The sequence below is a fragment of the Hydra vulgaris genome, chromosome 02 (genome assembly GCF_038396675.1).
Source record: "Hydra vulgaris chromosome 02, alternate assembly HydraT2T_AEP".
NCBI classification, from domain to species: Eukaryota; Metazoa; Cnidaria; class Hydrozoa; order Anthoathecata; family Hydridae; genus Hydra; species Hydra vulgaris.
In genome coordinates, this window is record NC_088921.1 from 9,896,460 (window position 1) to 9,923,449 (window position 26,990).

At 26.7% G+C, this 26,990-nt stretch overlaps 2 protein-coding genes across 3 annotated transcripts in view; one reads left to right on the forward strand and one right to left on the reverse strand.

Annotated features, from left to right (window-relative positions):
* LOC136076723 (usherin-like) overlaps positions 1–26,990 on the reverse strand; it is a 765,758-nt gene that overhangs the window by 481,351 nt on the left and 257,417 nt on the right. The gene's annotated exons all lie outside the window — the stretch shown is intronic.
* LOC136076376 (uncharacterized) lies at positions 3,090–9,564 on the forward strand. Of its 2 annotated transcripts, XM_065789816.1 has the most exons (5): positions 3,090–3,472; positions 3,584–3,910; positions 8,032–8,089; positions 8,171–8,835; positions 8,934–9,564. In XM_065789816.1, the coding sequence occupies exons 1-3, from the start codon at positions 3,320–3,322 to the stop codon at positions 8,032–8,034; spliced, it is 483 nt and encodes a 160-aa protein (XP_065645888.1). In that variant the 5' UTR covers positions 3,090–3,319; the 3' UTR covers positions 8,035–8,089; positions 8,171–8,835; positions 8,934–9,564. The 2 variants fall into 2 exon arrangements, with proteins under 2 accessions (XP_065645888.1, XP_065645887.1); XM_065789815.1 differs by having other exon boundaries at positions 8,171–9,564.

Sequence of the window (26,990 nt, forward strand, 5' to 3'; positions counted from 1 at the left end):
TTTGTAATACAATTTTTGGGAAAAATACTTATAGTAGTAACGTTTTTTATATAGAATCAACGAAAATTAATATGCATATGTATAATTTTACGATAAAAACTAAGTTACTTTTATAGGTATCCTACTGCCTTAGTTTATACATTTTAAATTGATATTTTGCAAAATTTGAGCGTTAAAATTAGACAGAAATTTTGTAAGAAGTTTTATGAATCTTTTAGCTTTTTGATGCTTTTTATTCATCTCAGGTAACAATTTTTGTTGTTGTTGAAAATTAACATTTTCACAGGTCAACAATAAGAAGTTTTACAAAAAGTTATGATCTTTCGAGTTATTATTAGTTTGTAATAAATTAAAATTTTCACTTGTGATATAATTTTTTTTCTTTATTAAGCTACTATATTTTATTTAAATTTTATTTTTTGATTAGCATTCTAATATTTTTGTATTTAAGACCCACTTTATAGTCAGTAAAAATGAGTTTAATAAGTACATTAAATACACGTCTACTGACTTCTTTTATAAAAGAAGTCAGTAGACATGTATTTAACGTACCCTGTTATATTGTATATAAAAAACATACCCTCTCCAAAATCTTATTCTTAGACAGTCATGGTTAGGGTTAAGAATAGTGCTTGGGCTTGCACATCATTTACTCATACTCATTTTTTACTGACTATAAGGGGAGTCTTAAATACAATTTTTTTACATATACAATAAATTTATTGTATGCACTTATAACTTTGTTATAGTGAATTATTTTTTACTTAATTTTACAATTTTAAATTTTGATTTAATTTATGTGTTGAATTCTAATTAGTATTTTGATATTATTTTAATACTGTGTTGAAATATTTTATTTATAAATTTACTTATTTTAGATGGATTTGCATATCAAGAATTTAAATCTCCTTTGCAGAGTTTGTGGTTGTTTTGTTTTTTTAAAAAAATACCTTATTGGAGCCATCCAAGAAAGTAAAATTGAAAATATTTTTCACATCAAACTAATAGATGTGGAAGGGGTTAACCCTTTAAACATTTGTCACAAATGCTACTTAACAATTAACATTGTAATTAAAAGAAAGTCATCAACCACTCTGCTTTTGTGTACACAATGGACACATCATTGTGATGACTGTTATACTTGTCATCAGGTATAAAAACTGAGTCAAAGTCTCAATGCTTCAAAATCTGAAATAAGAGATAAAACAAAGTTTATTGGCCATTGTGATACATCTGTGTTGCCTGAAGACTGCGTGACCAGCAATAAAACAAATTCACTTATACAAATGTTGACTGTTCAATGTATTATATGTAAAACAAAATTCAATGTTGTAAAAGAATTCGATGCGTATTTACATCATAAGCTCGCCTGCAATAAAAAATCTTTAACACAACCCATCTGAATATTGTTGTCATCACCATTATCTTCATCAAGTTTGCCACCATCATCGTATACTTTTAACAATAGCATTTCAGAGATTTTTAATCTAACAGCTAGTAGTCATATCCCAAGAATAGTTGAAGATGCTACATTCCACATTCTTAAGCAAAAGATGAAACAAAGTGGTGGGAAATCAATTTCATTTAAAAGTGGAGGACCTAGAGTAAAATTTTTGATTTTGAAATTGATTTTTTTAAATAGTAAATTAAATATTTCATAATTGTTAAATAGTAAATTAAATAATAATATTTAATAAAATATTTAACATTTAATAAATATTTTGCATAGATTTCTTTTTTTTAGCCGGTTTTGTTTTCATCTATTCCTAAGGCATATGTCACAAGCAATGAGGCATCAAATGCTACTGTACGAGAAAGAAATGCTATTGTCAAAAGAAATATAGAAGTTGTGTCTGGTCCAGCTAATGACGCAGTTTGTAGCCAGTCCTCAAAGCTTCTGATTTCACTTCCATCCAGAGGCGTAGAAAGAATTTTTTGGTGTTCCAGATAGGTAACTTCCAGACATGGAGCAAACTCCAAACATTTATATGTTTATACTTATGTCAAATAATGAGGGTTTGCAAAAAATTGCGATGATTGGAGGCTGGGAACAAAAATGCCCCAAATTTTTCGCCCCCCCTGCCCCAAACGTGAGAGCAACAAGTTGATGAAGTTTTTTTTGTACTATTCTTAACTAGACTTATATTCATCGATAAATTTTAGATTTCATTTAAAAATATTTTAGCGTTCAAAAATTATGACCATATAAAGTTTAAACCCCCCTCAATTTGAGGGGGTTGCAAATTTTATATAGTAATAATTTTTAAACGCTAATAGATAATACTATGAAACTTAAAATTTATCGATGAATATAAGTCTAGTTAAGAATAGTACAAAAAATACTTCATCAACTTGTTGCTCTCACGTTTGGGGCAGGGAGGGGGCGAAAATTTTGGGGCTTTTTTGTTCCCAGCCTCCAATCATCGCAATTTTTTGCAAACCCTCATTATTTGACATAAGTATATGCTCCATGTCTGGAAGTTACCTATCTCGAACACCAAAAAATTCTTTCTACGCCTCTGCTTCCATCAGAAACAAAAGAAAAAATATTGGCTAATTCTAATATTAAAGTCACAATTAGTGCAACTAAGATGGTTGCTATGAAAGCAGATCTCTGCATACCTTGGGAAAAGCTTAAAAATATATCTAGGTTCTTATTTTTTGCATGTTTTTAAGTTGGTTAAAAATGTTATTTATTTTTATAGAATATTGTGAATAATTTTTTACAGATGGCTGAAGAGTTTTGATATACAAACAGCATCACATGCTTCACAACGAATTGTTAGTGAAAAACTGTGAAAAGACTTTAACAAGCTGATTATCTTTATTTAGACCTTTTTTTTTAGATCTTTATTTATTTTGTTAATTATTTTTATTTAGATTATCTTTATAAGATGAATAGTCGTTAAAATATATTGATAATGTTTATATTGTTCATTTGATAATCTTTATACACTTCTATAGAGTATAGATTTTTACAATCATTTGCGAATAACACGTTTAGTTTTATTTATAGCGATAGAAGTATTTGAGTACTCATTTTTGGTGATTATAAATTTCTTTGTGCACTTTATGGTATTTCAGGAGCTTTAGATATTTTTATTTAAAATTTTTAATTAATAGGTTTTTCTTTATCAGGAAAATCAGAGAGATAACTGAATCACAAAACCAATTATCAATAATCTTACCTAAAATTCAAAATGATGGCCCTGTTTAATAATATAAAATAATGTAATTTAATTTTTACTTATCAATATATTGTATATTTTATTCTTGAGGGAGGCATTGCTGTCTTTTCTGTTATGCGACAGCAAACGATATGAAATGTATTGACCCTGAAATGAAATATCGCACATTGGAAGATTTACGTTTAGATCATAAAAGGTTTATGAAAAAAAGAGGACTAAAGAGTATTGCAAAAAATTTCAATAATGTGATAAGCGAACCAATTTTAAAAATACCACTAGACCAAGTGATTTTTGATTATCTTTTTTACTTTGACAGTGAAAAATCACGATGAGCATGATGTTCAAAAATAATATCAAAGTACTATACTTTATATAAATTATTTTTAATTTTTAAGGTGTCTTTACCTAGTCTACACATGGCTCTTGGTATTTATTTAAATTTTTTTAACATGTTTGAAGAAGAAGTTCATCAATTGGACATAATGATGGCTGCTGAACCTCTAAAAAGCAGCATAAAATGCTCAGAAGAGTATGACGTTTTTATAAATAAACAAAAGCAGTTGTGGAATCTTCAATTAGACATTCTTAATATTGAGGATCAGATTCAAGTGGTTAATGATGTCATTTTATTAGCTGCAGTTAGCAATTCAGATGATGTAGACGATGTTCAATCTCTTTACTTAAAAGAAATTGACTTACTTAACAATGAAAAAGAAAAAAAGGTAATTTTTGGATTGAGAGTTTATTAGTTATAATTTCTTAATAGTGAAGTTTGAATTCTTAAAACTATACATTTTTGAAAATAAGAAACCATGTAATATAAATTTCACTTGTTAAATTTTAACAGAAATTATATCCAATGGATAAAATAAAAACATTCAGTGTAATCAGGGCCTTAAAAGTCGTAAAATTCAAATTCTCATGCCCTATTTTATTAAGCACTCAAGTAAGTTTAAACTTGAAATGCTAATGTTAGCTATGGGAATACTTAGTTTGCTGTTATATGTGAACCTCAATTGTTAATAATAGTGACGTGGTGAGGGGAGCAGAGACTTCTAGATGCCCAAGTAGATCATTAAAGGTGGTGGTACAGCCACCACCAAAATAAAAATAATAAACCACTTCTAGTATTTTTCAATGTCTGATGATGTACTATAAATATTCCGCCCGTGGTAAACCGACCTGGATCCTGGTCATCTGTGGGCTCCTGTATATATATATATATATATATATATAAAGATGTATATATATATATATATATATATATATATATATATATATATATATATATATATATATATATATATATATATATATATATATATATATATATATATATATATATATATATATATATATATATATATATATATATATATATATATATATATATATATATATATATATATATATATATATATATATATATATATATATATATATATATATATATATATATATATATATATATATATATATATATTTATATATATGTATATATATTTATATATATGTATATATATTTATATATATGTATATATATTTATATATATGTATATATATATAAATGTACGTATATATATATATATATATATGTATATATATATATATATATATATATATATATATATATATATATATATATATATATATATATATATATATATATATATATATATATATTTATATATATATATATATATACATATATGCATATATAAACATATATAAATATATATGTATATATATACATAAATATATATATATATGTGTATATATAAATATATATATATATATATTTATATATATATATATATATATATATATAAATATAATATATATATATATAAATATAATATATATATATATATATATATATATATATATATATATATATATATATATAATATATATATATATATATATATATATATAATAATAAACTTTATGTGTGTGTGTGTATGTGTGTGTGTGTGTGTGCGTGTGTGTGTGTGTGTGTAGAGGGTAGAGTGGTGAACCTCAGAGGTATTTTTCAAACTTTGACAACAAAATGCTTACGATTAGTTCTGTAACAATATATTTCCTTTGTTTCTGACAAATCAGCCTAATTATAGGTTGTGTCTTGATTTGAAACTGTATTCATATCTGAGAAAAATTTTTTTTGTTTGTTTAAAAATATGGTTTTATAAATTTTTATCTGTCATAGATAGTAAAATTTTTAAGTAAGAAGAACTGTATTTTTAATCAAAAAAAAATTGTATTCTCAGATGTGAATGCATTTTCAAATCTAGACACAATTTATCTAACTTAAAACGAAAAAATTATTAAATTCTAACGCTCAAATAATTAGAAAAAGAGTTACAATTTTATAAACAAATAACGCCTTAGATAGCTAGATAATTGTCGGCGAAAAACCGAAATTTTTGTATATTGATACATTTAAATGTTATAACAAATTTTTTTTTTCAACATGCAAACTATCTTTATAATAATTTAATTCTAAGAAACAAAATAAACATAAACGTGTTGCATAAAATTATAAATATATGGTTACAAATTTAGTATTCCCTTTGTAACCAATGACGGTAGCCATCTTTAAAATTCTATATTTTATAATCGTCATTGCGCTTGCGTATAATAACTTGGCGCTTCTATATAAATGACCGTGACATACATACATACATACACACATACATACATACATACATACATACATACATACATACATACATACATACATACATACATACATACATACATACATACATACATACATACATACATACATACATGCATACATGCATATATACATACATACATACATACATACATACATACATACATACATACATACATACATACATACATACATACATACATACATACATACATACATACATACATACATACATACATACATACATACATACATACATACATACATACATACATACATACATACATACATACATACATACATACATGCATACATGCATATATACATACATGCATACATATAATAATTATCTATTGAACATTGCACATTAGCAAAAATAAACAAGTTATTTAAATATTTATAAGATACCAGTAAATAACACAAAATGAAAAATTATTACAAAAATGATCGAATTATATAAATATTTATTAAATAAATAAATATAACATACAAAGAAAAATTAATTTAAATAAAGTCATATCGCCTCTAGATTTTCATCATCTTTATTAGTTTTAATTGTCTAAACACGAGGATCATCAGCAGAGTGATTTATTCGCAACCAATTCTTCAAAACGGGAACGGAATTCTAGTCCTTCAGAGGAAGGCTAGTTAGACTAATTGTCAATATATTGGAAATATTTGACACAGTCAAGCGACTTCTTTTGTTCGTACAAAATAGTATTCATTTTTGAAAATCCTCTCTCTGCTTCCGCGGAACTTACTGTGATGGTTTTTATAATATTTTTGGCTTTTCAAACATCTTCCGGAATATTATAATTTTCAGAATTTTTTTAATACATTCTCAACAAAGTCACGAAACTCGTTTTTATCATTGCATATTTAAATACTTTATAAAATGAGTGCAATTGTTCTTCGTCTGTTGGCCATGGAACAAGAACTTCAGAAAGATGCCAATAACTCGGTTTAAAAACTTTAATAAATTCCAAATTGTTTTGGACGTGATTGCTCGTTTTTAAATGATTTCAATCCATTAATCCTTTCTTCATATGAACCACAATGTTCTCTAAAAGCTTTTGTCGAGGAATTGCAAAAAATTTTCGATTATCAACAAAAAGAAATATCTTTAAATGCTTCAGAAACAATTAACTCTTCAACTTTTTTTTCGTAACCTCTTTTTTCTTCTCAAGCATCTAAAAAGCTCGAATCATTTTCATTACTAAATGTTCAGCTTTTATTATTTCTAAATTTCTTGCTTGCAATGCATTGGACAAAAGGGAAATTTCATATATTACATTATATAATATAAATTTCATATATTAATAATATACGAAATTTATTTCATAAATTTCATATATATTATTATTATTATAATATTTTATATATTACCCACAATTACGAAACAAACAACAATAGTATCAGATCAGATCTTTTCGTTACATTACTAGTAATAGTTCAGTACATTAATCAATTTAAAAAAAAATGCGTAATTTTTGGTTTCCATAAGTGAAGTTTGTCGGTTATTTTTAAATTTTAACTTGTTAGTAACCGGTTCGCCGAACTCAAAAAATTTAAGAACCAGTTCTACCGAACCAGTGAAAACCGGATAAATCCTACCATTATATACATACATATACATACATGCATACATACATACATACATACATACATACATACATACATACATACATACATACATACATACATACATACATACATACATACATACATACATACATACATACATACATACATACATACATACATACATACATACATACATACATACATACATACATACATACATACATACATACATACATACATACATACATACATACATACATACATACATACATACATACATACATACATACATACATACATACATACATACATACAACACAGAACAGTGCAATTAAATTAGTAGAAAATCACTTAACAGGATTTTTTTCATTTAACACTGTGTTTCATCGGTTAAGAGTGATCAGAAATCATATGTGATTACGATGGATATAATGATTGTAAGCGGCAAAGAGAATGATATATCATGGTATTTCTTTATTTAAAGTATATTACCATGCTGCATAAAACCCTGGAAATAAGTAGAAATTGTTAGATAATATTTATATAAATTACTTGAACTTTTCCAGTGATAATTTTTTTCAGTGATTTCTGCATAAAATCATTCCCTTTGAGAAGGTACGGTTTCTACTAAGCGATGCTGGTAAGGTTGTTTTATGATCTAGTTTTTTAGATTTAATATTTATTTTTTGACCATGGTATTTATTATTGTGTTGTCTTTCAGAGAAAATCTTTACGTCAAGTCCGTGGTTTGGATACAAAAGACCAAGTAAAAATGATACTGGAAAGTAACATTTTATAATAGCTAAACATCGTTGCAGCTTTCTAGTCTTTATTTTTGTTTATGTGTATTTCATCTAAGTTGCTAATGATATCGCCTGTTTTTATAGTTTTAAGTTGTTAAATAAAGCATCATTATGTTTCAGGCTAGAATAGAGCTTTGAAAAATACTTTTATCCAGTTTTAATGAATAACAATACTCGAGGTGTATTAACTGAACTATTTTTTCGTTTTTGATAGTATTTAGTCAATAACGGATTTTTAAATTGTTATGGGTCTACAACACTTAATTTCAGCGAAATTAAATTAAAAATTCACGTCATAGAAGACAGAAAAAATCTCAATATCTGTTTTCAATAATTTGGCTTTCATTGCAAATCTAAGAGGTGTAAATGCTTAGCTTGGTTTAAGTACTACATAATAAAATACATTGTTGTAGAGCTATTTTTGGATGTTAATAAGTTCCTTTAGCATACTCATTTTTATATATTTTTTGACTGTTTACCGTTGGACTCCTGTCCCGATTTAACCTATTGGGGACAAAAAGAAAGGGCTGTGCTGGAAACAAGAGAGGTTTGAAAGGATTAGCTATTTTTGAATTAATAGTTGGTAAGTCTAATGTGTTTCACTCGGCTAATCAAATTTTATTTTCTATTTTATATTACATTAACACAAGTGACTGTTTTTCATGTTCACTTATTTTTTAGAAGTCGTAGCCAGCTCGTAAAAAAAGAGTTCTCGACGTGAAATAGCTTATTTTATTCAGAGAAAGCTGAGGAACACCGCGGATCAAATCGGGGGATTGCTTAAGCAACAACGCCAAGAAACAGATCTCGCTTAAGAAACAGAGGAAAAAAAGAAAGATTGAAGAAAATGATGAATCTGGAGATGATTCTGCTGATGATTCTTAAATCTAATTTGAACAATACTGTTGTTATATTTATAAATAATTCTCCTATGTTTAAACATATAAAAGATGTAGGAAATGCTTCCCCCTATATATTGACTTCTAAAAGAGGTTTTTTACTCGGCATCGGAAAGAGTTTTTTGTCATACATAAGTATGACAAAAAAAATCTTTTTGTAACAAGATAAAGACAAAAAAGACATCTTTTCGATGTCGAAAAAGATATCTTTTAGAATTTCAAAATCGGCTAAAAAAAGGCGTCTTAAAGACATCGTAAATGTAACTTTTAAAGACGTCTTTTCGACATCTTTTTTCCCTCTGGATAGACATACGTTTAACGCATTGTTATAGATCAGAGGCGCCGTCAATTACTGAAATTCTATGCCGGTTGGACTTCTTAGCGTCATTTTTTGAAATAATTTTGCAAAATAAACCGACATTTTTGCTTTGCAAACTTCTTTTAATAAACATTTTATTACCCAAAAATACAAACTTTTGCGATATATAAATGCATTTTATGTAATTAAGAATGTCTCATGTGATAAAAAATATTCTAATTAATTTGAAAGCTTTGTTTAATAATAACTTATAAAAGAACTTTGACTTCAAAAATAATATTTTTGTAAAAATACAACATGTAATATACTAGTGAATATTGTAAAGGAAAAAGAATTTTCTCTGTGTTGTAGGTCCTATCATAGATCATTTACACATTGAACTAAAGATTGTTGGCAACCATTACTCCCTACATTTAGATTTTGCTAATCTCTTTAAGACTTAAATTTCACTTTTTTGACAGAAATCAAATCGTTTTTTGTCACACAACTTTGTTTTGATATTTTTAGGTATTTGAATTTATTACAAATAGAATTCTAGAATAATCATTTGATTAAAAAACTTTTTGTTATATAGTTATACAGAAGCTAAACAAGGGTAATTGAATATATAGAATTTTTTTTAAATATATTAACCACGATACTTAAATATATTAACCACAATACATCAGGGGCGAAAAAAGCATTTTTTGGTTTTTGAGATAGCTAACTTCCAGACATGGAGCAAACTCTAAACAATAATATGTTTATACTTATGTCAAATAAGGATGCTTTGCAAAAATTTGCGTTATTGGAGCTTGGGAACAAAAAGCCCAAAAATTTTGCCCCTCTTTCCCCCATCCTGCCCTAAACGTGAGAGCAACAAGTTGATGAAATATTTTTTGTAGTGTCTTTAACTAGACTTATATTCATTGATAAATTTTAAGTTTCATAGCATTATCTCTCGTTCAAAAATTATGACAATATAAAGTTTGCAACCCCCTCAAGTTTGGATTTAACCTTTATATGGTCATAATTTTTAAACGCTAAAAAATTTTACTATGAAATTTAAAATCTATTGATGAATACAAGTTGAAAATAGTACAAAAAATATTTCATCAATTTGTTGCTTTCACGTTTGGGGCAGGGAGGGGGACCAAATTTTAGGGCTTTTTTGTTCCCAAGCTCCAATCATCGCAATTTTTTGCAAAGCATCCTTATTTGACATAAGTATAAACATATAAATATTTGGGGTTTGCTCCATGTCTGGAAGTTAGCTCAAAAGTCAAAAAATGCTTTTGGCACCACTACTTTACATAATAAAGTTTTAATAATATTAGATTTAATTAATTTTGTAATTATAAAAGTATTTCCACGTGGCGCAAATGTTTCCTATTGTTTGGCTATTGTTATTTGTAACAATTGCTGGCTCGCGTTACATTGGCTTGTAAGCAATAAGTTAAACGTCCATCTATTAAAACGTCTTTGGGTCTACTTTCTGATCTTAAAGAGCTAAGTTTGCCGACTTAATTAACAAAAATTCATTAATAAGGGGTGTGGGGGGAGATCCAGCTTTTGATGCACAGTAGCTTATAGTGATACATGAGTTCCTCTAACACTGTTCTCTTCCCCTGTTTGTTTAGAGCGGAAGAACACAGCTTGATAACGCGACGTTAAAACAATCCCGTTAAAATGATTACTTTTTAACGAAATGATTATTTAATTGTCGTACGACTTGAAATCATGACTAAAACCCTGACTAAACCCTTATCCTCAGTAAATGTATTTACATTTAATTCTTGGTATTCCTATTGCTAGCCGATGTATCTATGCCAAATAATACTCAACAAATATCATATAAATTTATCTATATATTTAAATCAATAAAATGTTTGTGGTTGTTAAAATGTTTTGGTCTAAAACAAATTAGGGGTTGGTATTTGAAAACGAAAACGAAGAACTTAATCTAAAATATTTTAAATTCTATTTTATAATTTAATTTAAATCTGTTTTAAATCACATTATGCTTTATGTAATGGCTGCCTTTATAAAATATTTGAAATTTAAAATAGACACTGTTAAGATTTATATAAATTTATAAAAACAGTTTATAAGTATTTTTATATTTTAATAATAAACTTAGTTCACTACAATAATCTTTTTGACAAATAATGAAAAAAAGAAACAGGTTTCAAATCAAATAAAAAATAGAACAAACGTTAACTAAACTTTTCAATAAAAATATATTGCTTTAACTAAATTAGGAATGTTTTTAAAATCCAAAAACAGCTAACTTTTGGCATATTACAATTAACAACGATGCAATTAACAAATCTCAGTAAATAATGAAAACAAAAATGTCAATGAATAATTGTCATCCTAACAAGGCAAACTTAATATGATGGTTCTTTGTTTAAAACATAGTTCTTTGTTTGATTTTGGTTTAGAAAGTTTTATCAGTGGTTTTTTAATAAAAAAAAAAATATAGGAAGGTATATAGTTATGATGACACACATTTTCAGTAGAACAATGCAGCAAAGCATAAAAGTATTGAATGCGGAAGTCATACAAACTTGAAATGTAAACAAGAGACATCTTTGGTTTCAATGAACACTTAAAAAATAAGTCACCAGATACTTTTATTAAACTTTTAAATTCTGTTTCAAGTAATTTTGTAGCAAATTTTCCTAACATAACAAATTTTTAACAAAAGTGTTTCTCTTAACAGCGTTTTAATCAGCTAGACTATTTCTTCACGTGTTTAATTTTTGACATGCGTTGATATTTTATGCCTATTTTCTGAATTTTTTTTATTTGGATTTGTATCACATATAATTGCCTTAGCTTTGCTGTTTGATTCTTGAGTTAAATTAATTTGATCACATAAAAATTTTCAAAATAAATTTAGGACCATCAAACATACAACTTGTATTAAAAGTTATCATAGCATCAAAAACATTTTTTGAAAAATAATTCATATCATTGGTTTTCCAAAAACAGCAATTCCTTGATACAATAACAATTTTTGTAACATACACCTTGTCACAGAGAATACTAGTTCCTAGTAGAAATTTTCACAGTAGAAAAAAAAAAAGTAGTAGAAAGTTCCTTGCGATTTTAGAATTAACTAAAAACCTATCTTAGAGGAAAATTGTGCAAAATTTTATTTTAGTTTATCCTTTTTGAAGTTTTGATGTCAACCAGAACATATAATTAAGTGTTACTAGACGTTTTAAAACTCGTGTTAGGTAAACATTCTATCCAACGTGTTTTTTTCTTTGTCTCTGGGAAATCTATTAATTTTTTTAAAACGTTTGACTTCTTAAATGATAGCTTGTAGAACAGATATAAGCACATTTCACCATTTTTCATAAACATAAACAAATTTCACCATTTTTATTATAAACTAAATAAAGAAAAAGTATTAGCGAACCAACAAACGGTGTTATTTAAATTAGACTTTATAATTGAAATATTATCCTTTTCATTTAATGGTTGCTATCCACTTTTTTGAAAAAAGTTTTATAAACGGAGAGTGGAAATTTAATAGAATTTATGCTTTTGCTACAGGTAACATTGAATGCTTTGCGCTTGTTTTAACTCTAAACAAAATTTTTACAAATCAGATAACAAATATTTTTGCATAAAGAGTGTTCTGATGATCATCTTTTTTTAAATTTTTATCAATTTTTTTTATTTGTTAGTTATTTATTTAAAAAACAAAGTTCAAGTATTTAAAGTTACACTTGCATTTAGGGTATTTTTTAATACTTTCAAACTGAATGCCAATTTAATCTTTTTATTCTAAAAATTTGTTTAGATTTCTTTATATCGCTTTATATAATTTTAAAATATATCTAATTAAAATATTTTGACAATAAACTTATTCAATAAAATACTGCAAATCACTAAATAAACTTGCTGATCGAATTTTATCTTTATTAAAGGTTATGAAAAAATTTTAAAAACATAATTCTTTTCTCACAAACATTTACAATAAAAAATATGGTGTATAAGGTTTACCAAAAATCGAAGTTATCTAAAATGTGAATACAATTAATGTCCCCTCTCTGAAAACAACATGTCATCATATATAGTATACACACTCTCATCAATTGAGAAGAGCTCATTTGGATTGTTTCCGAACAATTCAGCAATTTCAATTTTTTACTTCGATAGGGAACCGAGTTTCTTCACACTCGATGATATAAAATGAGTCTTTAACAAGGTGTTGGTTTTTGGTTTTAGTAGATTTCATACGTACTCTACTCTGAGACACAGATGTTTTTAACATTATCATTATCTCTTTCAACTTGAAAAATCAAAACCTCTGGGTTCTTTGAACCTCTGGGTTCTGAGCCAGTTGTTCTGGCTCAGAAACCAGAGGTTCAATGCCGGCTCTAGCCCAATAAGCGACATTAGTAAGGAAGGAGGCGTGAACTTCTAGTTAAATGAATTGTTCTAGTTAAATGAATAATGGTCTTAAAAAGTCAACATTATTCCATAAAATAAAAAAATTCCACGGAACATGCAGTAATTGATCTTGCCAACCAAACTTTAAACGGTTTTGAAACAAAAGTTACACACTCGGAATTTTTCTAGATCTATCAAAGGCATTTCTTCATCATTTTTGTAATCAGTATGAAAATGCATTTCCTGAGAAAAAAATTGTTATAAATACTAAGTCGCTCCTATGTCCTTGGTTGTCTAAGGGCCTACTAAAATCCTCGAAGAAAAAAAAAAGTTGTATAAAAAGTTCTTAAAAAGTAAAACATATAAAAATGAAACAAACTATAAACATAAAAACATCTTTGAAAAAGCTTAAAAAAACTCCAAAAAACTTTTTTTTTTTTTCAAAGTTGTTAGAAAAAACTAACGGCAACACTAAAAAAATGTGGAAGGTAATTAAAGAAATTATTGGCAATTCAAAAAATTATGAAAAAATAATCTGCCCAAAAAACTTTTAGTAAATGGTAAATTTATATACGATATAGCAATAATTGCTGAAAATTTGAACAGCTTCTTTCTTAATAATGGTCCTAACTTACCTGTAAAAATTCCGTCAAGTTCTTCTTCATATGATTTATATTTAAAAACCTATGATAAAGTAATGGATGAATCTAAACTAGATATTTATGAGTTGCAATCTGCTCTAGATAGTCTTAAAAACAACACTTGTGCTAGTGGGTTTTGATCAAATCAGAGTGCATGTTGTAAAATCAGTTTTTAATATTATAGAATCCTCACTATATCACAATTTTGATCTTTCTATTAAATCAGGTACTGTTCCAGAAAAACTAAAAATTGCACGAGTCTCACCTATTTTTAAATCTGGTGATGACGCAAAAACTTCAAATTATAGACCAATTGGTTCAACCATGCTTTTCTAAGTTACTCGAACGCATAACGTATAATAGGCTTTACAGCTACTTAACGGTAAACAACATGTTGTTCAACAAGCAATTTGGTTTTTAAAAAAATCACTCAACCGATCACGCTTTGACCGAGCTAGTAACCCATGTAACAAATGCCTTCAATGATGATTGTTTGGCATTAGGAGTTTTTATTGATCTGTCTAAAGCCTTTGGCACCGTCAATCATGTCATTCTTATTAAAAAACTTGAACATTATGAAATAAAAAACAATAACTTACGTTGGTTTAAAGAATATCTATCAAGCAGAAAACAGTTTATACTGTATGAAACAGGTAAAACGTCCAAAAAATAAAAATTGACATGCGGAGTTCCTCAAGGCTCGATTTTAGGACCGCAATTATTTTAACTTTATATAAATGATTTATCTTTTACATCAAACTTATTAAATTTTATATATATATATATATATATATATATATATATATATATATATATATATATATATATATATATATATATATATATATATATATATATATATATACAGTAGCGGACAAAACGAGTGCAACCACATAATGCTAATTTAGTTTCTTTATATAAAAGTGCTGCATTTTTTCAATTTAGAGAAATAACTATGTAACTGTTTAAAGACAAAGTTATTCAAGTTTTATTCATCACAAAGTTCATTATTTATACACGAAAATTAATAAATTAATCAAAAGTATTAAAAAAAGTTGATTTCCTTCTGGACAAAACAAGTGCAACTCGACGAAATGTTGACCAAGCTGTATTTCGCTATCAATATTTCGTGGCGAATCCTATGTTGTCAATCACAGCCTTGCATCTTCGAGGCATAGATTTGATTAGGTGATCAATGAAACTTTGTGGAATCGCTGCCCAGGCGTTTTGGATTTGTTCAAACAGTTGATCCTTATTACGAACACCTTCACAATTAATTCTGCGGTTGGCAATCTCCCACAGGTTCTCGATAGGGTTAAGATCCGGAGATTGAGGCGGCCAATCCATCACCGATAGGTGGTTGTCTTGAAACCACTACTTGAATACTTTTGCAGTGTGTTTCGGATTGTTGTCTTGCTGAAAAACCCATTTTATTGGCATATTCCATTCAGCATGAGGTAACATAACATCTTTCAGGATATTTTAATACATGAAACGGTCCATTATTCCATCATTTCGATGTAATGGACCTAGACCGTTAGCAGCAAAACACCCCCAGACCATTACATTGCCTCCACCATGCTTCACGGTCTTATGGCCGTAACGTAAATCGAGGCGTTTTCCGGCCGGTCGACGTACATGGCAAATGCCATTGCTCCCAATGGTGTTAAACTTCGATTCATCACTGAACAGGACAGTTCGCTATTTCTGCACATTCCAGTCAATATGAGATGTAGCAAACAGGAGTCTTTTCTTCTGGTTTTTTAGTGAAATCAGCGGTTTCTTTGCAGGGTATTGAGAAAACAATCCGGCTTCAACAGCACGTCGTCTTATTGTTCGGTCCGATACAGGCAGCTCTAATTGCTTTTGTATCTCGACTGATGATATCCAGGGATCTTTCTTGACGGATCTGACGATCATAGAATCCTCTCTAGAAGTGGTGGAACGCGGTCTTCCACCTTTGTTATCTTTTTTATCTTTGTTATCTTTTCGATGCTTCTGGAAGCTTCTGCATGCTTCTGGAAACTTCTGGATACTTCCTTTAATTATTTAAAAACTTCCGTGATGTTGACACGGACCAGACTTAAGAAAATGAAACAAACCAAAAAAGTTGCACTTGTTTTGTCCGCTGCAAAGTGGCACTTGTCAACGAAATTCTGCCTGTGTGCTGTCACCTGTCAGCTGATTGCTCATGTCATGGCATGCTATGACTCCAGACTCCTGAACTGTTTGCTGTGGTAGTATAGTTCGTTTCGTTTTTAAGACATGTAAAATTAGGAACGTTTTTTAGCATTGCTTGATGTTGGTTGCAAATGTTTTGTCCAATACTGTATATATATATATATATATATATATATATATATATATATATATATATATATATATATATATATATATATATATATATATACTTATATATATATATATATATATAGATATATATAGATACATATATATATATATATATATATATGTATATATATATATATATATATATATGTATATATATATATATATATATATATATATATATATATGTATATATATATTTATATATGTGTATCTATATATGTGTGTGTGTGTGTGTGTGTTTACTTTTAATTTTTTAGTACTTTTTTGTTTCTTAACTTCTTATACTTGACGTTTTGTAAAGATTTTTTAATATTTTACGGACTTGTATTATACGATTGTAATGGGGCTCGGTGATAAGGCAAATTGATGCCTTCTTCTTGCTCCAGCCATTTCCTTTTGTTATATTTGTACGTTGTATATATTCTTAACGGCGAAATAAATGAAACTACTACTACTTCTGAAACTACTACTACTTTTGATACTGTCAAACACAAGATTCTTATTTATAAACTACGCAATTATGGAGTAGTTCACTTCAACTTATAGTGGCTGCAATGTTATTTACAAAATCGTAAACAAGGAGTACCATATGACTTAAAATGTTTTACATTTGAATCAATAAGTTGCGGAGTTCCCCAAGGATCAATACTTGGACCTCTGCTGTTTTTAATTTATATTAATGGTATTTATTTGTCTTCAAAAATACTTAATTATATTATTTTTGCTGATGACACTTATTTTTTCTTTTTTGACTCAAATTTAAAAAATATTTTTTACATTGTAAACACAGAATTAATATCTCTTAATGAGTGGTTTATAGCAAATAAATTTTCATTAAATATTGAAAAAACAAAGTATTTTTTGTTTGGTAAACCATCTAAATTCGAGAACCTTCGACTTAAATTACCTGAACTAACAATTAGCAATATTAAAATAAAAAGAGTTTTTTCAATAAAAATATTCGGAATAATTTTTGATGAACATTCCTACCTACACCTATCAACATAAAACTCTTTTAAATTCTTCTTACATTGACCATATAGCATCTTTAAAAGATACAGAACTATGTTTTACAAATTGTCAAGTTATTCCCCCCTTCAGCGTTTAACAATAGTGATCACCTTCCGGTATCCACGAGTATCAACCTTAGAGGTAGCAGCTTATCTAACGAAATAATTAATATAATGGAAAAGTATGATTCAGTTCCAAAACCTGCATGGAAGAATAAAAAGTTTATTGATTTTTATAATCATAATCTATTTATAGCATTTAGCAATTACACATTTTAAGATGAAAAAATAGAAGCAGAAATTAAAATCACATGTTTCAAAATCAAAATTGCTGCTCTCTTGGCAGTTAAACAGTGATTTGGACAACAAGGGACATGTAAGTATTCAAAACCTTGGTGGACACCAGAGCTTAAAAGATGTAAAAATAATCTATCCTTTCACTATAAGCAATGGCAATAATCCAATTATAACAAGTCAGTAGAATGCATAGTCTACAAAAGATATATCTATTCCCGAAAAAACTTCCGTAAAGCTGTTAAAGCAGCACATAACAAAAAAATCTATGAAAAAACTAAAAATATCGAATACCTACGCAATTTTAATCCTCATGGGTTTTGGGATAATATTCGCAAAATAAAAAATAAAAATAATACTCGACTCTTTACAATTAATAAATTGCAAAACAAAAATAAAATCGTTGAAGAATTTAGCCATCATTTTCAAAAAGTACTTAATTACGCCGCAATATTTAAATAACGAATTTAATCCTCAACAAATTCCACATATAAGTAAAGAGCCTAATTTAAAATTTATTTCAACAGCTGATATTGAAAAATGTATTTTAAATCTTAAAAATATTAAATCCTATGATTGTTTTGAAATAAGTGCTGAACATCTTAAAAACTCTGACAGTAACAATCTTCTAATGTTACTCGCTTCTTTTTATAACAACATGTTAACAAATGGAAAGGTTCCCCAATGTTTATCAACAGCTACAATTATTCCATTAGTTAAGTCTTATAAAACATCACTGGAAAATCCAAATAACTACAGAGGAATCAGCATTCTACCTATTTTTACGAAACTTCTCGAATATCTTATCGTACACATATGTTCAGATATCACAGAGAGTCATTCACATCAATTTGGGTTTAAAGAAATAGCTCTACCCTTCACGCAGAATTTCTTCTGAGTGAAACAATAAAACACTAAAAACATAACAATTCACCTGTATATATGCAGTTTAGATGCCAACAAAGCTTTTGGTAGTTGTAACTGGGAATTACTAATTGAGAAACTAAATTACCAAAAAAAAATCCCACTATCGGTAGTTCATACCATCTCATCGTTATATTGGGCAGGTACTGCTAATGTATCATATCTTGGATGCACATCAGAAGAGTTTAGGTTGTCTAAGGGAGTTCGACAAGGGTCCATACTTTCGCCTCATCTTTACAATATTTATACTGAAAATCTTTTAGAGAAAATTGTCTCAGAATCCAAAGTAGGAGCATCAATAAATGGGGTATACACTGGTGTCTTTGCGTATGCGGATGACATAATTTTGCAAAGTTCAACTATATCTGGTCTTCAAAGTCATATTAACATTGTCCAAAAGTATGGAATATCATTTATTATCTCTGTTTTTTCTGCATTTACTTTAATAAAGTAAATGCAGAAAAAACAGATATTTTTAATATTTGGAGTAAGCTCGATCATCAATAATGTAATTTATGTTAACGACGATCCTATTAAGTTTCAAAGCAATTTAAAACATTTTGGTTTCCTTTGGGATAATAAGAACAAAAATATGACGGCAACACTCCAAAAAACAAATAAAAATGAACGTATGACGCAGTTTTTATCTGTTGCAAAAGCTCTTATAAGAAACGGAATTCGCTTTTGCCAGCCTGCTACAATTATTTATTTAATTTTCTAGCTATTCCAACGCTATTATACGGACTAGAACTGGGTGGTTGCAACCATAAGTTTCTACAGAATATTGATAAAGTTGGACGATTTGTCTTAAATCATTTTTTAATATTTCTAAGCATAGTAAAAATCACCTCCATTCTTTTTTCAAAGTAGACTCTGTATCGAACATTCTTATTCATAACAAATTAAACTTATTTATTAGGCTACTTAATGACCCCATATGTTACTCCATTATAATGACTCAGTTGCCGTGTATTAATAATCAAAGTTTAATTGTTGGTGAGATATGGCTAATATGCAAGCAATTTGGTATTAATATGCTGCAATGTATGATCGAGGGCAATAAAATTAAAACTGGACGCCCTAAGAAAGTGTTGGATGCCAATATTGCCGCAATTTTAAAACAATCTTTCCAATAATGGAATTTAAAGGAACAAAGACTTATATTTAGAACTTTGATGGAAGAGAATATTCCACGGACATTACAAAAACACACATAGCATTTTCTTTTTTTGTTTTTTTGTTTACCTACAATTTATGTAATTATTGGGTGTTTAAAAGAATATATTATTATTATTATTATTAAATTGGAAAAGCCAAATAAAGCTAGTTGAGAACAAAGTTCCGAAGACTCTGGGGATTATGTACATAACAAAACATCTTTTAAATAAACTATGTTTAAAAAGTTTATACTTTTCAATTTTACATAGTCATATTAACTATTGTAATATTGCCTGGGCAAACAATCATTCCTCTTTACTAAAAAAAGATGCCTGATATTTTTTTAAAAGTTTCACTCGAATTAATCATAAATATGAAACACGACACTCAATGAGTAATTACTACATCCCACTAACACCACTCAAAAAATCTGACTTCTCGACTATATGCCAAAGACCACGCTTGTGGAATTCGGTTCTTGAAGAAAATATGAAAAAAATAAAATTGTATACATTTAAAAGAACTATAAAAAAACATTTACTAAATTTAAACATTACGTACATTCTTTTTTTAAAAAATTGAAATCATTTTTTATTTTTAATGTATTTTATTTTTAATATTGTATTGAATATGTATACACAAATATACCGATTTGTAATTTTTTTTTTAATATTGTATTGAATATTTATACGAATATGTACTGATTTGTAATTTTTAATAATTTTTTTTTTCTGTCTTTCTTTTTTATTTTATTTTTAACCTTTAAATTTTAACTTTTTTTCAAACTTATTAATTTCACTCTTTTATATAATATTGGAAGATGTAAAACATTATTGTATTTTTCAGTATTTCACAAAGGGGCTTGACGATAAGACATTTTGACTTCTACTTGCCCCAGTCACCTTGCAATTATATATATTTGTTTAAATTTATAGATAATATTGTAAAATGTGTAAAATGACGAAATAAATAATAATCTTATTATCTTAAATGCTTTCCCGCGGTGCTCCGTGATGAGACCGCAAGGACTTCTGGGAGCACCTAAATAACCTAAAAAATTAGTTATCGCTAATGCCTCTTGAAGTCGGATTTAGTACAATATTGTGTCAGGATGAGTTTTTAAATATCTTCGTGACATTTTTGAATGTTAAATATATAAAGATAATAATAAAGGTTTATTAGTTTATTATTAATAAAAATTAGTTTATTAACAGCATATTGGCCAAAATTATCAAAATAGCCATAAATATTAAAAATTAAAATATCAAAGTATGTTTACAATAGTTATTTTAAATAGACTACTACAATAAAAAGGTGTCTAATATTATTGCAATGTTACACAGACAGCAAGAAAAACATTTTTGGCTAAAATTGAATATTTAAAATTACCAGATTTTGATATATTTTAGCTAAGTATTATATATCCCTTTAGTAGCAAAAAATATTTAAGTTAATTCTATTTTGAGTTTATGTTAAAATTTGACAAGTAAATCTATAAAAAACAAAAAAATTTATCTGATATTCACAATACAAAATATTCTAAATTGAAAACACACGATGTTATCACCACTTTTGACTGAGTCACTGGAACAGGATAAAAACATTTTTGGCAAATAAAATTTATTTAACTATGATAAAAACTTCTTTAAAAAAAAAGTAATTTATTACATTCTCGTTGGTTGAAGCAATAGGCAAAGAAATTACCAAAGAAAAAAAAATTTGATAACATTTACAGGTTTTATTTATGAAGTCGTTTTAAAAGATGGCAAACTGACCTTTGCTACAGTTGATATGCCATTTTGTTTAACTTCCAGTTCAATTTAAGTATACGCTGCAAAATGTTTGACATTCTTTCAAAAATTTATGGGCTTGTGAGACGAAACCCATTAAAAACTCAGGTTTATCAATAAAGCACTTCATTTTTCCAAATGAAAGATTTTCGTAACAGTCAATTTGGCTCAGCTACAATTTTAAATAAATTTTCGAAGCGCCGTATTTTAACAACTTGTAACCTCTTGTTTAATTATTTTTCTTTTTCGCATGAAAAAAGAAATTTATGTAACAAATAAAAAGAGAAAGAAATACTGACCTGACTTTATCAATTGCTTCACTTCAATAGCCTAGATCTGCTCCTGAAGGTGTTAACATTTTAAAATTAATACTTATTTATTAATTTACAATTAAGTGAACAACGTTATTTGTTACCTTTTAACAACTATGCTGCATAATAATAATAATAATAATAATAATAATAATAATAATAATAATAATAATAATAATAATAATAATATTAATAATTATAATATATAAAATAATTGATGATTTTACCATTACTAATATTTTAAAATAAAATTATTTATATTTTTTTAATTCAATCTTTTAAACATGTTAAAAATATAAAACTAAAATACTATTAAAAATAATTCGTATTATTAAAAACAATTCGTATATTTTAAAACATATTTAATTATAAAATAATAAATTAAATATTTCATTTATTACTTTATAATTATTGTTTATATTTTTCTTAAGATATTAAACATTTTTCTGTGTTATAAAGTTTTTTAATTCATCGAGGTTATAAAAAACTTTTCCACGGTATCTGATAGTCAACTTCTTGACATTCAAACAATAAATCCATTCATAAATCTCTCCAATGAAATCGATGTCGTCGTGAAGTGAAAGACCTAATTCTTCACAAAGTTTAATCCACGGAAGAAAATTTTCTTCAAAATCTTTTTTCGTTATTAAATCGCGTGAGATGATTATCCACAACACTTCAATATGATCTTTCGATTCCCATCCTTCGAATTTAATTGGACGATGAAAATTGACATTGCGAACATTTGCTGAACATTGAATTACAAGATTTTTTTCTTCATCACTTAAAATATTTTTACTAACTTTTAACTCCGATAACTTTCTTCCAGATTTAATGTAATGATTTACGAAATAATTTTCACAAGAAGTTTTGTAAGAAGTTTTTCCATCGTGAATCGAAATCCTCCACCACTCATGTTGATCGACGATAAACTTTATTTCATCAGTAAATGATGATTGACTTTCATAAAAACATTCAATGAATAAATTCTCGTGATAAGCTTCAAGTTGATAATTGTTTTTCGAAACACTTAGACGATATAATTTCAGTAGACGATCTGAAGAAAAAACAAATATAGAATAACAAATAAAAGTTAGAATAATAATCGAAATTATAAAATTCTATATATTATAATATTCAATATATTATTACATTAATTAATATTAAATTATAATCAAAGTTATATATTATTATGACATTTTATCATACACATATTAAACATTTTATTTAAAAATAATTTTTATTTATCACATTTTTAAAACAAAATAGATATATATTTTATTATATATGTAACATGCTTAAAATAATATATAACAAATCAATTTAAATAAACAAAAAAAAAGCACTTTGTTATTCATTTCAAACAAACGTAGAAATTTTTTTAAATTTACAAAAATAACATCGTACAGTTGTTTTAATAATACACAAGAAAATCGTTCTTCATTCAAACACAGATTTTAAATAAAAGTTTGTAAATCGAATTAGTAAAAAAAAAAAAAAAAATTAAATTTAGAAATATAAAATCGAAAATCTCCTTCGTTTATCTTTTTTTGAAATAAGTTATGTAAACAAACTATAAAAAACTCAAAGAGTGAGGAGTTTAAATAATCGATTTCGACGTTGATTTGAGAATAAAAAAAAAAAAATCAACTAACAGAGAATTCATGTTTAATAGTATAGAATCACAGAGAAATTATGTTTTATAATATAAAATATAATCCGTTTATAACTTGTACATTTTATAATATAAAATATATTACGTGACGCATTTTAATTAGAATAAACAATACAATTTCACAGAGAAATAAGAAATATTTATAAAAAGAAATAAGAACAGTTCATGAATAACAAAAGATAATAAAACTTATTGAAAAATAATAGTCAGAATCATAGTTTAAAAAAATTTGCTACTAGGGCTGTTAAAGCATCGCAAAACATTTGCTACCAGGGTTGTTAAAGCATCGCTATCAGGGTTGTTAAAGCATCGCTATCAGGGTTGTTAAAGCATAACTACCAGGGTTGTTGAAGCATAGCTACCAGGGTTGTTGAAGCATAGCTACCAGGGTTGTTGAAGCATAGCTACCAGGGTTGTTGAAGCATAACTACCAGGGTTGTTAAAGCAGGGTTGTTAAAGAATCGCTACCAGGGTTGTTAAACAATAGCTACCAGAGTTGGCATCAAATACATTTGATCAAATACGTTAATTCTAGATTTTCAAATAAAAATTCAAATAAAAGTATATATAAATGGCATTTTCCAAACCAAACCCAAATAATCATATATCAAGCTAAAAAAATACCAATAACTTTTCAAGGCAATGCAGATAAAATGGTATACTAAATAGAAGTGAACAATTAATCACTTAAAAATTTTTAAATCAATATAATGTTAAATAATGAAAAAAAAAACGAACAACAAATCTTTTGGTTTCTACTAAAATAATGTTTTTTGCTAATAAAATGGGAAAACTTTTGTTTTAGAAACATTTAAAAAACAAATATTAAAAGTCGTTAAAATCTTTATTTCACACAATCATTTTATAAATATATTTTTTTACTTTATATATTTGATATTTCTCTGTATTCTTTTTAAGCTAAATTAAACATACGTTGTAAGCAGAACAAAAAACAAAAAAAATTATATATTTATAATTACAGGAATTATATTATTATTGGGGTAAATATTGGACGATTAAAATATGAACCGACTGTTAATTAACATAAAAAAAAAAGTGCGAAATCGTGGGAATATATAGTAATTAAATAGATTGAAAAGAAAGTAAATTAAAATTACAATCGATTAAGATCTCAAATTGTTGAAAAATCAGTAGGGCAAGCTTGATTTTGATATTTATAATTAATGAAAAAAGCTGTAAAGTAAAATCAAAGTTGTATCCAACGTGATATCTAACGTTTTGTTTATTCTAGTATATTTATAAAATAATTTAATATATCAAAAAATAATATGATTTATATCTATACAAAAAATTGTTTTAAGTAATGGTTATGTAACAATTTGAATTTTTTTTCGAAACAAGAATTTTTAAATTAAAAAACTGATTACGACAATTAAAACTGAAGTAAAATTACAACTTAGTTTAAAAAGTTTAGCTATCAGTGTTAATTTCAATAAACGATGGTGACAAAATGATTCCTTAAAACGTTTTAAGACAAAAAACCAAATTGTGAGATTTTAAATATTAAAAACTCGATCATCGACCTTCAAAAAAAAAACAACAGAAAATTCGAACAAAATTATAATTAAATTGTAAACAACCGTATTGCTAATAGTTCAACCTATCGTAACTATCGCAACATTTTTTATAAAATGAGAATCCAGTGAATTGCGAACAATAGTAAATTTTCGAGATTTTTTTGATCGCATTTTATAAATTGACTATAAATCAAGTTTAAAGCTTCAAAATGTGTTGAATTTTAATTTAAACTGTGCTAGAGAATATAAGCAAATAAGTTTCTGTATAAAATATTATATAGAAAAAATAAACATTGGAACAAAAAAATAATTGCGGTTTTCGTTTATATTATCTTTTTTTGACATCATTAACGTAGTTTAAATCACTTGAAGAAAAGTGAAATACTAAGTGGACTACTAAAAAAAAATAAACTTGTATATTATTATTAGTTTACCAAGATAATACCTATTAAGAAACGAAATGAATTAAAAAATAACTCACATAACAAATTAAAAAACAATATATTTTCCTATAAAACAAGACTTGAAAATTTAAAAAACATTGCTTGCTATAAACTGGTAAAAAATATTGCTTGCTATAAACTGCTTTAACTCTGGTTAAAACTTAAAATCGCTATTAAAAAATGTTTTAATATTATTAATACAGCAGCAACAGGTTTCCCATGAGAGGTTAAAAATGGTTTAAGACTTGAAAGAAATGTATCAAACTTTGCCAAGAACTTACACATATGACATAATAATTGTAACTCATACGAGAACCCCCTTTTTTTTGTAAATTGTCTTTTAGTAATAACTTTCCACCATTTAATGAACAACATTCACTACTTTTACAACCATTAAATATTGTCTTTACAAATTTAAAGTTTATAGTTGTTATAGTTTATAGTTTATTGTAATTATCTTCTGTAATTTATCCTTTAAGTTTTTTTTCTACACTATGAAACTCAGCATTATCTTACAATTTTTTTGACTTGGACTTCCTTTTTTGTTTAAAGCAGAGGTTTGATTAAAACTGTTTATACTTTAATTGGTAACATATTGGTTTCCTCTAAATACTTTTTTTTATATATATATTTGGTAAATCTTAGCGTTTTAATCAAAAAATTTTTACTTTTATATCAATGTATCATGGATAAATGATCATATAACTTAAAAAGTTTACACTGCTGTGTTTATACTTTACACAGCACTATACAGTATTATACATATCAAACTTTCGCGGCAAGGAGTTCAAAATGAGGCAAAAAGTTATCAAAAAGTCATATAAGACATAACAGTGTTTATTTTATGTACAATGACTAATGTATATTATTTTTTGAGGTGATGATTATTAAATTTCTCGAAAAAAAAAGTTGCTATGGGTGTTATTAGGTAAATAAAATCTACCCTAATCGTTCCTAAGATGAATTAGACCAATTTATGTACAAATTTGACAAAT

Coding starts and splice junctions, on each gene's coding strand:
- LOC136076376 (XM_065789815.1), top strand. CDS start 3,320: ATGAAATGTATTGACCCTGAAATGAAATATCGCACATTGGAAGATTTA. Junction 3,473..3,583: donor TAAAAATACCACTAGACCAA/GTGATTTTTGAT, acceptor TTAATTTTTAAG/GTGTCTTTACCTAGTCTACA.